This window comes from Narcine bancroftii, chromosome 6 (genome assembly GCF_036971445.1).
Source record: "Narcine bancroftii isolate sNarBan1 chromosome 6, sNarBan1.hap1, whole genome shotgun sequence".
Classification (NCBI taxonomy): Eukaryota; Metazoa; Chordata; class Chondrichthyes; order Torpediniformes; family Narcinidae; genus Narcine; species Narcine bancroftii.
In genome coordinates this window covers 90,953,794-90,969,148 of record NC_091474.1, presented here as the reverse complement: position 1 = coordinate 90,969,148, position 15,355 = coordinate 90,953,794, and the positions used below count along the sequence as shown (strand labels likewise).

The window sequence follows — 15,355 nt, the reverse complement described above, 5'->3', positions numbered from 1 at the left end:
GTACAAGTGGCTTAAATTATTATCTAACCTGATCCCTAAGTATCGGATTGCTTGTGTTTGCCATTTAAATGGTGATTCTTTTTTAAATTCTGTATAATCTACGTTACTCATTGGCATCACTTTACTTTTATTTGCGTTGATCTTGTACCCCGATATTTCTCCATATTCCTTCAATTTCTTATGTAATTCTTTTATTGATATCTCTGGTTCTGTTAAGTATATTATAATGTTGTCTGCAAATAAGCTAATTTTATACTCCTTCTCCTTTATTTTTATCCCTTTTATTTTATTTTCTATTCTTATCAGTTCTGCCAAAGGTTCTATTGCTGAGGCGAACATTGAGGGGGATAGTGGACATCCCTGTCTAGTTGACCTACTTAATTTAAATTGATTTGATACATATCCATGTACTGCTACTTTCTCCAATGGTCCATTATACAATGCTTTAATCCAATTTATATATTTTTCTGGTAGACTGAACTTATTTCTTCATGATGCCATTAGTGTGTTGGGTCCAGGAAAGATCTTCTGAGATAGTGACTCACCAGATCTTAAATTTGCTCACCCTTTCCACCTCTGATTCCCCAGTGATCACTGGATTGTTTACCTCTGGTTTTTCCCTTCCTCAAGTCAACAATCAGCTCCTTGGTTTTGGCAACATAGAGTGAAGGTTGTTGTTGGTGCACCATTCAGCCAAGTTTTCAATCTCCCTCCTGTGTGCTGACTCGTCACCTTTTTTTAATACGACCCACTACCGTGGGATCATCGACAAATTTGCAGATGATGCTATTGTACTGAGCCACACAGTTGCAGGAATAAAGTGAGTAGGGGGCTGAGAACACAGCCTTATGGTGCTCTGGTACTAATGGAGATTCTGGAGAAGTTCTTACCAATCCTCACTGATGATGGTCTAGAGATGATGAAATTCAGGTTCCAATTACATAGTTGGGTAAAAGTACATGCATCTCAGGCATAGAACAATTACAGCACAGAAACAGGGCACCCCGGCCCCTCCAGTCCATGCCGAACCATCTCTTTTCCTAGTCCCACTGATCTGCACCCAACCCATAGCCCTCCATACCTCTCCCATCCATGTACCTGTCCAAATTCTTCTTAAATGTTAAAATTTACCACTTCAGCTGGAAGCTCGTTTTACACTCCTGCTACTCTATTATGAACCGATGGCAAACTGACAAAACTACATCTAGAGGTGGATATTCAGAAAAACTTATTTGGAACAATGGCGGTATCTCTTGACTTTACAAATTTGGAGCAATCTTCCTTCTTGCCAGATTGATGATCAGTCTTCTTCAGCTCATTGAACTTGCAGCAATGTGAGCAGTATGGCAATCAAGTACTGCGGCACAGCCAGCACTTACCTGAACAGGATGGTTCAGGATAAAAATAACCTGTGGGCTGTTGAGTCCCAGGTCTTGGAGTTTGCTGATTGTGTTAAATGCCGAACTGTTAAAGATGGGGGTGGCTGAAATATTTATGTGATTATTAATTCTATTGGTATCGAATTAAGCTTTCAATTTTTTTCCATTGACTAAAGTGTTTAGTCCTGAACAAAATAATTATTTTTCTGGCACATTTTTTTAGTATTTAATCAGATTTAATCACTCATTTGAGTGAGTCATATTTGTTCACTGGTTGTCCCTGTAAGATAATCTTTCTTTCTTAATCTGTAATACTTTAATTAAGCAGTATTATATCTTTTTAATTTAACTTCGTGTGAGCTAGCATTTAAAGTTTATCACGCAATAAGTAATTGAAATTTGTCCAATGCATTGGTAATCCGAAGATAAGACCGCAGTATGTAAGAAAAGAGTAAAACCCGAATGACTGAAGACACTGAAGCAAAAACACAAAGCTGGAGAAACTCAGCAGATCAAACAGTGTTCTTTATATAGCAAAGATAAATATACATAACCAATGTTTCGGACTTGAACGTTTTGGACTTGAACCCTTCATTGAGGTATGATGTATGCATGTTCGAGACTTTTAAAAAAAGTGTAAGGAAACATTGCTTTGACGCAGGTAATATGTGAAAATTATGTAAGATGTTTACGTAATGTGTGAAATAAGAAAGTACAGGATGGAGTTAAAACCAAAAATGCTGAAGAATCTCTGCAGGTCATGCAGCGTCCATGGGAGGTAAAATTATATGACCAATGTTTCGTGCCTGAGCCCTTCTTCAAAGTATGAGTAAAACAACAGGCAGGTGCCTGAATAAAAAAGAGAAGGGAAGAAAGGGCATGGGGAGGAGCATGAAAGATAGGAGGAAAAGTGAGGATTGATTGGGGGAGAGGTGCATCTATGAATGGAGAGCTGGAGGGAGGGGGAAACAGAGGGAAAGGGCTATTGAGTTAGAAGAAAGGAGATGTAGGGAGAGGAGAAGGGGAGAGATGAGGGGGTGGGGGCTAACAGAAAATAAGAAGTTAATATTAATGCCAACTGGTTGGAGGGTGCCCAGATGGAATATGAAGTGCTGTTCCTCCAGTTTGCTGGTGGTCGCAGTCTGGCAGTGCATGGACAGCCATGTAAGCATAGGAATGGGGCAGGGAATTGAAATGGATTTACATTGGGAGAACCCCACTTTTGCAGCAGGGTGAAGGTGTCCAATCTCTCCGATGTAGAGCAGGCCACAATGGGAGCATTGAATGCAATGGATGGCCCCTGCAGATTCTCTCCTATCCTCCAATCTATATCTAATTATAGATTAATTAGCCTTTTGGTTGTCGGCCTGTGATCCTCCCCTTTCTTCCTCCTTCCCCAGCCTCTTTTATTTCAGGTGCCTGTCTGTTTTATTTTGCTCGTACCTGGAAGAAGGGCTCAGGCCTGAAACTGTGGTTAAATACAATACCTTTGCCTCGTATGGACACTGCATGACCCGCTGAGTCCCTCTAGTATTTTGGTGAATTAACATAATGTGGCTTTGTATTTGAATCAAGCTTTTGTAATACTTACATAGCTTGTATCCAATTCATGAGCGATGCAATCAACTGTTTAAATTAGTAAACATTGAAATTGTTACTGTAGCTGTTTGCGGTGATCTTAAATTGGTATTTTGAAATTGGTATTTTGAAAGGATAATTAGTGTTTCCAAGGGACTGATGAGAGTAAAAAGAGAGTGTTTTGTATTGGGGATATGATCTACATCAGAGAGTAATATATCCCAAGCACCCTTTTTTTGAAGAACTATTTTTAAAAAGGTTTGGGCCTGTTGACTACAGTCAGCGGATAAAGTTGACATCTGGTCAATTTTCATAATATGGTACAGTAAAATCCCCATATTTCGGCACTCAGTCAACCTTGGGAGTAAACATTCAGCCAGTGGAGCACCCTGGTTGTGCAGCAGCTGTTTGAATAAAGTTGTGTTTGAATGTAATTGCATCTCCCAGGATGAGTGCCAGCCAATGCCGCTCACCGTTGGGGCGACTCTCCCAAGGCATCCCCCTTTTCTTGCCAAGTAAGACTCTTTATCAGCATAGCGGCTAGCCAGCGCTCTTACAGTGCCAGCAACCGGGGTTCAAATTTAAGGGAAGGTGGGTCGAGGGCCTGACCAGGACACTGGCATAGAGGTGAGCTGGGTTGTGCCGAGGGTCTGACTGGGATACTGGTGTGGAGGTGAGTCGGGTTGCACCAAGGGTCTGACTAGGACATCAGAACAAAGAGCTGGTCAATGCCGTTCGCTGCCTGGGCAACTCTTTCAAGATGTCTCTCTATCCCTGGTGACTTGGTTAGCCTCGCGGCTAGTGCAACAATGTTAAAGAGTCGGAGAGCAGGGTTTGGATTTAAATTACGGGAATTACTTAATTAAAGTGAACTTTACATAATTAAAGACTACAATACTGATTTTTTTTTCAAATTACATTTTGAACTGTATTTTCTCTTTTAAACGATATATTCTTAATCCAGGTGTATTAGTTAATGAGCCTCAGTCAACTATAAAATTCGCATTTCCGGCACTCACGATCCCTGTGGGTACTGAGTAATGGGGATTTTACTGTATATTGTTTATTTTCTCTCTGGAAATGCTTAGAAAAAATGTTTGAAATTGGATTTTTTTAATGGGATATTTAAGACTTTAATGTGGATTGATAATCCAGCACAGAATTTCAGTAGTAACACATTGTTCGAGATGGTGCTTTCTTTAATTAATGCTTTCAGTAATTAATGTGGATTGAAATTTGTGGAATAGGAGATTGGTTTTCTGCTTGACCAACAACAATCAATCACACCTTCCATAAAGTCTGGCCTTTAATCTCTTGACAAGAATGAGGACAAAGTAATAGTTTCATTTGGTTACATAATGGGCACTTATTTGAAAATATGAAACATTTTGAAGGGTTTAACAATGTAAATGCAATTTCTTCTTAAAACTTAAGAGCGAGCTCACATTTACCACATCAGATGGCAGCTCGTTCCAAACTCCTACCGCTCTCTGTGTGAAGAAGTTTCCCCTACCAATCTTTCTTCTTCTTCTTCTTTGGCTTGGCTTCGCGGACGAAGATTTATGGAGGGGTATGTCCACGTCTGCTGCAGGCTCGTTTGTGACTGACAAGTCCGATGCAGGACAGGCAGACACGGTTGCAAGGGAAAATTGGTTGGTTGGGGTTGGGTGTTGGGTTTTTCCTCCTTTGTCTTTTGTCAGTAGGGTGGGCTCTGCGGTCTTCTTCCAAGGAGGTTGCTGCCTGCCAAACTGTGAGGCGCCAAGATGCACGGTTTGAGGCGATATCAGCCCACTGGCAGTGGTCAATGTGGCAGGCACCAAGAGATTTCTTTAGGCAGTTCTTGTACCTCTTCTTTGGTGCACTTCTGTCTCGGTGGCCAGTGGAGAGCTCGCCATAGAACACGATCTTGGGAAGGCGATGGACCTCCATTCTGGAGACGTGACCCACCCAGTGCAGTTGGGTCTTCAGCAGCATGGATTCGATGCTTGCGGACTCTGCCAGCTCGAGTACTTCGATGTTGGTGATGAAGTCGCTCCAATAAATGTTGAGGATGGAGCGGAGACAGCGCTGACGGAAGTGTTCATTTTTCTTGACGTTCCTGTCCTGATTTAATAGTACTTACTTTGTACATATGAGAATGATTGCAGCGGTCTTGTTCTTTCTGCTCTCTTCTGGGGGAAACCACAAGTTAATTTGATAAACTTGTACTGTACATCTGCCCACAGTGATAACAGAAGTGGGCGAGTTGAGGAAGTTCCCTGCAGCAGCAAAAAAATTGTAAGGCTGTTGACTTCTACCTCGTTTTCCTGCCACAGGGATTCAGGTTGTTGCATTCTGCAGGATTTACCTGGCCATGTGCAGGTGAAATAATTAGTAGGAAATGCTGGACTACCTAGCTGTTATTTTTGCTTGAGCTCCATTTGTGAGACAAGATTATCTGTGACATAGTTGAGCCATTCATCAAGATCTTTTTTTTTCTCCCATGTGCTGTTTTCTTCTTTACTGTTTCATTGAGACTGAAACCCACGCAGTTCTGCTCTTGTGCATTGCCCTCTAGGTTTATGAGCAATTTGTCACAGTCACGATAGGAAATCCTAAGAGCAGATCAGTGATGTGATCATAATATTTCTTTTTGTGGCTCCGTATCGAATGCCCATGATGACACGATTGTAAAATTTGGGATTTCTTTGTGTCCTGAATTGGAGGAGTACGTAGATCCATTTGCAGACACTCCCATACTTATCTATATGTTGCTTCTTCACCCATGTACGTGAGCAGATAATGTTCGGCTCTACTACACTACCACTAACACCTGTTTTTGGTTTATGAAGCATTCAGTTTCAAATGAGCCATAATTATCTTCATTTGAGGAAAGTCGGTTTTGAGATCCTTTTTTTAAAAAAACTTTATTTAAGATTTTATAACATGAATAACATATAGGATTACATTAAAAAAAATTAAGAATAAAAATAATAAAATTACAATACAGTATCAGTAATCTAAATAAACTATACCCTCCCCAATAATTATTACACATTAATAACCCAACTCAAATTAGTCCAACCTCCCCTTCCCCCCCAAAATAAAGAGTGAAGAATTAATAAAGTTAATAATATATGTGAGAAAAAAACCCACTTACAAAAATAAACAAAAACATAACCGATTAAAATACTAACAAAAAGAAAAGTAATTAATACTAAGATATCAGACTTAAAAAAACATATTTAAATCAAACTTAAATGCATATATTTAACAAACGGAGTTAAGATGAAACATATATTTAACTCAAACTTAATATAAAAAATTAGTAAAGTTAGTAACATTATCTATCAAAAATTCTTAAACAATAATCAATTCTTAAAAAAAAATTGTAGCCTGAAAAAAAAATGAAAAAATACTTTCTCTATAGAGATAAACCTTCACCACATATCAACTAACTTCACATCTATCATCATATTAGTCACATAAACCACCATCTTAAAACAAAATTCAAACCTCATTAAGCATTGTACAATTCAATTTTAGTACTCTTCCACCATTTTTCCCTTTTATTTTTGAATAATTATCCAATAAAAGCTCCAATACCACATTTAAATATCCCCAATCATTACGTTAAAATTCAGATATCCAAATAATAAAAACACATCTACAACGAAATCTATATCTTCAACAAATGGAGCATAAACCACAAACAAAATTCAAGCCTCATGAAGAATTGTACAATCGGTTTTGACATCCTGAAAAATAATTCAAAGGGAATGGAAACACTCTGACATCTGTGGAGGGAAGCAGGAAACTTGTCAGGTCTGGGACCCTTCATCAGAATGTGGCAAGAGAACAAGAAATTAATTTCCAGTAGCAGAAACACTCTAGGTAGTACAGGAGAGAGTGGAGAGTGCCACGTTCCATGGAGTTCACTTAACAGGTCGCCTATCGTGGGCACGACATTTCTTCACTTGTCAGAAAGGAGCAACAGTGACTACTTCCTGTAAAGACTGAAGTGGCAAGGTTACTAGCCCCTATTATGTCAACCTCCTACAGGATCTCTATCGAGAACGTCCTGGCCGGCTGCATCACAGTTTCTGCAAAGAAATGGATCAGAGGTCAATCCATTGGACTGTAAGAGTAGAGAGGATCATGGGAGTCTCCCTCCCCACTCGTCGATGTGATTTTCTGGGATCGTTGCCTGAATAGGGCACACAAAATTTCTTCCACCCTGCACACAGCACCTTTCAGATGCTCCTTTTGGGGAAGAGATAAAGGAGTATCAGAGCCGGCATCACCAGGTTGAGGAACAGCTTCTCCCATGGGCAGTGAGAACATTGGATGACAGTAAGAAACTGGTCACACTGACCATCCGAGACTGTCATATTCATCAAACAACATCTATCTTTTTATTTATTTGTATATATGTCCTGCATATGTATTGTATGTCTATGTGTGTTTGGTTGTGTTTCGTCGAGTTATGCTTGTGCAGTCAGATGACAATAAACTTAACTTGACAGAGGAAATAACTCTGATGGGGTAAGACCCAATGAGTTAGTGGGGGCAGTTTCAAATGTGTTGTTTCTTTGGCTATGTTACATGTTAATAGTGAGGAATGGTGATGTGTCCATTTGAATAGCTGCTGCAATATTTTCATTGATCATGGAAATAGAATATGGATATTTAATTTCTCAAATTATGATAGACTTGAAATTCTGCTCCAATTACCTTTGAGTATTGAAAGATTTTATAGAGATAAGCAAAAATTTATCTATTTTTAAAAAATTTGGATTGATCACAATTCAAAGCCATTTCAGGGAAAGGTGGAGGGGTGGGGGGTTCCAAATTTTGACGGTGCTCCTCAAAATTTATTTCAGCTCAGTACCAAATTATTTTAAAGACTAGCGTATTGCACAAGGATATGATGGAAAACTTTTTTTTCCCTACAATCCTTCTCATGAACAGATTGAACCTAATTCATTTTATAGAAGATTGAACTGTATTTGATCAACAGCAAAAGCCACCTCCTACTGTAACTGTATTGAAAATAGTATTTGTGCAAATTCAATGCACCCGGGTGAAATGTGTTGCAATACACCATGAAAACCATTTTTAAGAAGATCTTACTACCTCCCTACCATTGAATCTGTTAAGCAGAGTTCATTTCTAACTGGCAAGTTTTATTGAACATAGTTCCCTTTTTCAAAAAAAATTCTCCCAAGCTGTGAGTGAAATTTAATTAATACTGTTAGCTATGGTGATCTTTTTAATACCTTTATAATGCATTTCCTTGGAAAAGTAAATTAATGTGGTGGAAATGGGAAAATGAAGCATGGGTCAATATACCCATATAAAATATATGCTGGGATTCTGATCATATATCTTCTTTGGCTTGGCTTCGCAGATGAAGATTTATGGAGGGGTAATGTCCACGTCAGCTGCAGGCTTGTTGGTGGCTGACAAGTCCGATGCGGGACAGGCAGACACAGTTGCAGCGGTTACAAGGGAAAATTGGTTGGTTGGGGTTGGGTGTTGGGTTTTTTCTCCTTTGTCTTTTGACAGTGAGGTGGGCTCTGCGGTCTTCTTCAAAGGAGGTTGTTGCCCGCCGAACTGTGAGGTGCCAAGATGCACGGTTGGAGGTGAGATCAGCCCACTGGCGGGGGTCAATGTGGCAGGCACCAAGAGCTTTCTTTAGGCAGTCCTTGTACCTCTTCTTTGGTGCACCTCTGTCTCGGTGGCCAGTGGAGAGCTCGCCATATAACACGATCTTGGGAAGGCGATGGTCCTCCATTCTGGAGACGTGACCTACCCAGCGCAGATGGATCTTCAGCAGCGTGGATTCGATGCTGTCGGCCTCTGCCATCTCGAGTACTTCGATGTTGGAGATGAAGTACCTAGTACTTAATACCTAGTACCTAATGAGATGAAGTACCTATTACCTAGTGATCATATATAGTAACATTGAAAAATGCCATGTCGCTACAAAATTAAAATGGTGAAGTTGATTTTTAAAAAAAACATAATTTATTCGTTCAAAAAACAAATAATATGACATATACAACAATTAACCATAAACATGAACGTTATTTATATATATATATATATATATATATATATATAAAGAAAAAAGAACCCCCCCCCCACTTCAGCCAACTCTCCTAAGGAGATCCATAAAGAAAGAAAAAATATTAAAAAAAAATTAAATATACATATTAAGATCTAATCAATTTAAATTGAAATTTAAATATTCTGAATATAACGACCACTTATTAATTAAAAAATTATAATTATCATGCAAAACATATGTAATTTTTTCCATTATTAAACAATATTTCATCTCATGCCATCTATTAATATCAATCATATTTGTATCTTTCCACGTACTAGCAATACATTTTTTTGCTACGGATAAAGCTAAATATACAAAAGCAAGCTGAAACTTATCTAATCCCAAGCCTTTCAAAGGTTGCAAACCACCCAATAAAAATACTGTTGGATCTAAAACTATTTTAATCTTATACGATATTCTAAAAACGATTGAATTTTCTTCCAAAAAGATATATATATATATATATATATATACACATGACCAAACGGCATGAAAAAAAGTTCCAACCGTATCACCACATCTAAAACACAAATCTGATTCATTAAAACCATACTTTTTTAATTTTTCAGGTGTTAAATATAATTGATGTAAAAAATTATAGTTAATCATTGCATAATGTGCATTTATCAGCCTAGTTACAGTATCATAACAAATATCTAACCAATCATCTTCGGGAAAAAATAAAACCAGTATCCGCTTCTCATTTACTTTCAGATCTATCCCAACCCTTTTTATCCATACCATCCTGTAATATTTGATACATAGATGAAATATAACACTTCTCTGGTACCTTCATAAGAAAAGTCTCAAATTTAGTCATTTCAGGTAAAATCATATCTCTACCAAACATACATCTTACCAAAGATCAAATTTGATAATTTAGAAACAAAGAATTCTTATCAATACCAAAACCTTCCCTCATCTGATTAAAAGATAAAAATTTACCCTCTTTAAAACAATCTCCCAAATTTTTCACACCTTTAAATCTCCAATGCAATAAACTTCGATTATGTATTGAAAAAGGAATAAGTTGATTATTATACAACGGAGTCAAAGCCGACAATTTACCCCTAGGCCTGTCATTTTATTTTTCTTTATCCATAACTTCATTAAATGTTTTAGTATAGGCACATTATATTACTGTTACAAATTTATATTCCATCGAATATTCAGAAATATTTGCCATCTCAATCTTGGCCCAACTAGGAGGCCGTACCAAATCCATCAATGAACTAATAAATTTGAGTTGGGCTGCTTCATAATAATTTTGAAAATGTGGTAAACTTAATCCCCCCCAACTCATATTTCCAAGTTAATTATTCAAAGCTACTCTCGAAAATTTACCTCTCCATAAAAACTCCCTAACCATTTTATTCAAATCTCGAAAAAAAAATTATCAAGTAAATACGGAATAGATTGAAACAAATATTGTATATGCGGAAAAATATTCATCTTAATTGTATTTATCCTAACCAATAAATTAATAGGTAAATCTTTCCATTTGATCAAATCAGTTTTAATTTTTTTCATTAATGGAATATAATTTATATAAAGATTGATAATTAACATTCAAAATTAAATCCAAATATTTAATTCGATCAGTCCATTTCAAATTAATAATATTCTTATAAACTGAATAATGTTTCACAAACTGGTGAAGTTAATTTTTGATATATTTCTAACATTTCTTTCATTTGATTAGGTGGATTTGCTGTCGTGTTTTTAGCCAAGACGCCTAGTGGTGTAAGATGTGCTCTGAAACGAATGTATGTAAACAGTGAACATGACCTCCAAGTTTGTAAGCAGGAAATAGCCATTATGGTAAGGAAAGTATGATGTAGTTTAGACTAAAGTAACAAGGAGTGAAACACGAAAATCTGCAGATGCTGTGATTGTACCAAAAACACACAGAAATATTGGAGGAATTTGCAGCGTTCATAGGAAGTAAAGTTGCATTACTAATATAAAATGCTCCTGTTGTGGTCTCCTCTAGGTAATAGAGACTGGGTGCAGATTGGGAAATCTCTTTGTTGAGCACCTCATTTCTGTCTGCTGCAATAGCATGATCTCCCAATGGCCACCTATTTAAGTTCCCCATCCCATTTGCTTGCTGACATGACTGTCCATGATGTCATGCCCTGCCAGCCTGAGACCATCAACAAATTGGAGAAATCACACCTCTTCTTGCTTCTGGGCATCCTCCAACCAGATGACATAAACATCGACTTCTTCAGTTTTTGTTAAACTCTCCCTCTCTCCCCCTCCCCCCCCCCAACCCCAGTGCTCTCGCTTCCCTCCCACCCCCCTTTTCCCTCTGCATCATTTCATAGCACAAAATCACTTTTCACTTCTCCTCTTATCATAACTAATTAACACCTTTTGTTTGTCTGGACTAGCTTCCAAAATATTTAAATTAACTTATCACCACATCTCAATCTGTCTACCCTAAAATTTAATTTAATTTAGACATACAGCACGGTAATAGACCCACAAGCCCAAGATGCCCCCAATTGACCTCCACTCCTGGTATGCTTTTTGAAAGTTGGAGGAAACCAACACAGACTGGGGAGAAGATACAAACCCTTTACAGATGGCGCTGCATTCGAACTGTCATGCCATTGCCCTGACTGCTACACCAGCCATGCTGCCCCATTTTAGTTCGGACTTAATTTTTAAAGATATTTTCCTCTGATTTGTTTTGAACCTGCTTCTGCTGTTTGAGCAGATTCTAGCTTTGCCAAATTATTTTTGATCCACGTTATTTGACTTTTTACTTTCAAATGACAATATTGCAAATCCCTGTCTATTCATTTGCTGTCCAGAAATGAGGTCAACTTTATTTGTCAAAGTTGGGCTGAAAATTAAAATAAAGTAAGGAAACAATTGGAGACAATTGAATTTTTTTAAAAAAAAAAGCAGTCTTAACAAACAAGGAGATAATTATGGATTTGTACACGTTTTGTCTCCATTTGGGAGGAAAGGATGTATCCTTTGTTCAAACTCTAGTGATATTGAGTAAAACGATAGGGTACAATTTGAATTGATTTATATTTTTATAAATATGTATATAAATATTAATTTATATTTGTATATTGATGAATTGATTCTGATCTTAAAATATTTGTCAGTAAAGCTGAGCCTTTGAAGATATTTTGTAAAACTTCACTTATTTAATTACATTTGTTTAATAAAAATGTTTTTGAGACTTTCTGCTTAGCAGTTAGTTGTACAATAACATTTATTCCATTGATATGATCCAGATTTAAATGAACAAGAGGGTTTATCCTGTATAATGTAGATCATGTCACAAGTTGAAGCAAAAAGTGGCGATTGTTACATTCTACAGTAGGAGCTTGTCAGTGACAAAGTCTGTTCTCGAAATGCCCTGAAGAAACTTCTCGAAGACAAGTAACTTCTGTCCTAGATAATACAGTGCTATAAGCTATTTATAACACAAATTTTTGTTTACCTTCAGTTTAAAACACAAGATCATTGTATCAGGCCATTTCTTAACCTACTTTATTCCGAATGAAAAATATCAAACCGATTACATGTCAAAATATGACAGCAACTGATCACAGGGATATCCAAGATGACGATAAATCTTCACTTTATTTTGAAAATAAACTTAAGCTTTATGCTGACCATTTTTCCGATTACACCTCCACCATCAGTTGTGGCTGACTCTTCACAGGCAATTCTAATGATAAGTGATCAGTTTTATAATTATTAGTGCGTTATATTTAGAATCCAATTGAAGGACTATGTTTTTAAGCTTGGCTCGTTAGAAAACTTACCTGAAAATTGATGGAACAGAGAATTTGGGAGATCAGGAACTAAATGAAGAACACACATTGACAGATGCACAGACCGAATAATAAATCGGCTAAGGAAGGAAGCATGTTATTTTTCATATAGACTTATGGATTTTTACAGGATTTGATTTACTTTTCTGTAAATTGATTGCATGGGGTGATTGGAACTTTTTTTAATCATGCGCTTTGGGCAATTTTGCATAATTGTGAACAAAAAAAACTAGCCTGAAGCACGAACCATAATCTATCCAATTATCTTGCAGGAAGGAAATTGACATATTTGTAATACTCAACACTATAAAACCAACATTATTTTCTTCTGAGCCAAAGCAGAGTTTCAAATCTGCAAACCTGCCCTACCAGATAAAAATGAAATTCACTTGGGATCACAATTCCTCTCCAGAAATTAATCCTTGTTAATTTTGAAAGATTAAATCCAGCACCAAATTAATACATTTTATTTGAATTATTATGGTGTGTCATCTAATTTGCCTGAATTTGAATGCAGACTAATACATGAGTGGTAGCAGACAGTACCAGACAGCTCATTAACGTTTAGTAACTAAGTTTGTAAAGGATGCACACTGGCGGCAGTGCTTACACGAAGTCTGGATATGGATAGCAGAAAGTTTTATTCATGCATGAAATGTTAAATTGTAAGGTACAGTTTCATGATTATGTTTTGTTGAAGGATTGCTTTCCATTTAACAGAAGAGCAGAAATTGTGCTGGTTTCAATTTGAATGAGAATTTCACGTTTTTTTTTCATGGATTCATCTGGGAAATTCATTTTAAAATATAAATTAAAATTGTGCTCAATTTGAAGCATTGAAAATATGGAATAAAGTTACAGGGGCAGACTTGATTTTTGTTCCCTCTGTAAATGTATATACTGAGTTTTATTGCTTTTTAAACTTATTGCTAAGAAAATAGCTTTAAGCAGTTGCAGTATTTTGCATGATGAACTACATTCTTTAAAACTAGTGTTAAATAATCTTTTTTCATTATTGCTAAAAGTATTTCACATTTTCTTTTTAAACAGAAGGGTCTCTCTGGGCATAAAAATATAGTTAACTTCCTTGACTCCAGTGTGACCTCGATAAATGTTAGTGATGTATGGGAAGTCCTTATTCTAATGGAATACTGCAGAGGTTTGTGGATTTTTACCCTAATTTTTTTCTACTTTTATGTATAAGCATGTGTGGCATTGTAAGGTAGTAATATGTTAGTGAAATTTACTACTGATTATTTCGTGGATAACTTGCAACATTTTTAAATAATACAACAAAATATTAATTTGATACCATAGCATTCTGATAAGCAAGTTCAAAATTTTAATTCTGATTATTTTTTTTTCCTCATGATTACAATTTTCATTCAAGGCATCATAAAGATTTGTGAAAAATTAGGTATTTTTGCAGAAAGTAATTGTGGTTGAATGCATTTTATTTAATGTATTGGAGTCTTTGCCTTCTCAACATTGGGATTAGTATAAATTTTCTTTAAACAATTGTAGCTATGATAACACCAACAGAATTTGTGCCTACAATTCCAAGCATTTTGTTTAGAATTACCTGAAAATTAGACCATTTGTTCTGACGTACTGTCTGTGACCACATGGGTTTCCTTCTACATTTGAACAATGTATGCACTTTGTAGGTTAATTGGCCATGATATATTGCTCCTAGTGTGTCGGTGAATGTAAAATAGGTGGGGTGAGGGATTTGAGGTGGGGGAGATTGATGGCAATGTGATAAGAATAAAAATGGAATTAGTATGGCATGAGCACTTATGAGTGCTTTATATGCATGGGTTCTGTGGGCCAAAGGATCTGTCTCTGACGTATGTTTTGAAGTGTTGGTATCATTTTCTACTGAAGTCTGCCCATTAGGAAATTGGAATAGGTATGTTCATTGGTAATCCCCCCCAACTATAGATTTAATTTCCACAATTCATTTTGTGGATGTAGTAATTAAGGACATGAGTTAGATCACAATTAAATTCAACCTGTAAACTCAATATGAGGAATATATCACACTGAATGTGATTAAACCCTGTGAATTTCATAGAAAACAAAATAATCCCCAGTGCCTTCAGCCCCCAGGTTTGTAAATTGTTGACTGCAGCTTTGGGACCTTCTATTAGCCTTGTTCCTTTGTCAGCAGTCTCCCTAGTTGTCATGGAGCAATCTCTTTTCATGAGACCCTCTTTCTGTGGATCAATGCATGGATGATACAGAAGCTACTTGACTGGAAAGCAGCTTAAATCAATGAAAGCCTGAGTCAAGTTGCATCAATTTTAAAGGCGAACAAGCCATGATGAATAATATATGTTTTATACATATACAGTAAAATCCTTGGCATCCACCACCTATGGAGATTGGTAGATGTTGCATGCTTGGCGAACTAATGGCACCAATTTTTAAACTTTACCTATTTATTTTCTGCGATTTTTTATTGCTAGTTGCTTAAAGCTGCGTTTGCTTGAATT

The 15,355-nt window shown here is 36.8% G+C and overlaps 1 protein-coding gene across 2 annotated transcripts in view; it reads left to right on the top strand.

Moving 5' to 3' along the window:
- Positions 1-15,355, top strand: part of LOC138736335 (AP2-associated protein kinase 1-like) — a 59,069-nt gene that overhangs the window by 7,050 nt on the left and 36,664 nt on the right. For both annotated transcript variants that reach the window (XM_069885676.1, XM_069885677.1), the window contains exons 2-3: positions 10,754-10,872; positions 13,908-14,016. In XM_069885676.1, the coding sequence (XP_069741777.1) occupies positions 10,754-10,872; positions 13,908-14,016 (228 nt within the window). The remainder of the gene's footprint in view (positions 1-10,753; positions 10,873-13,907; positions 14,017-15,355) is intronic.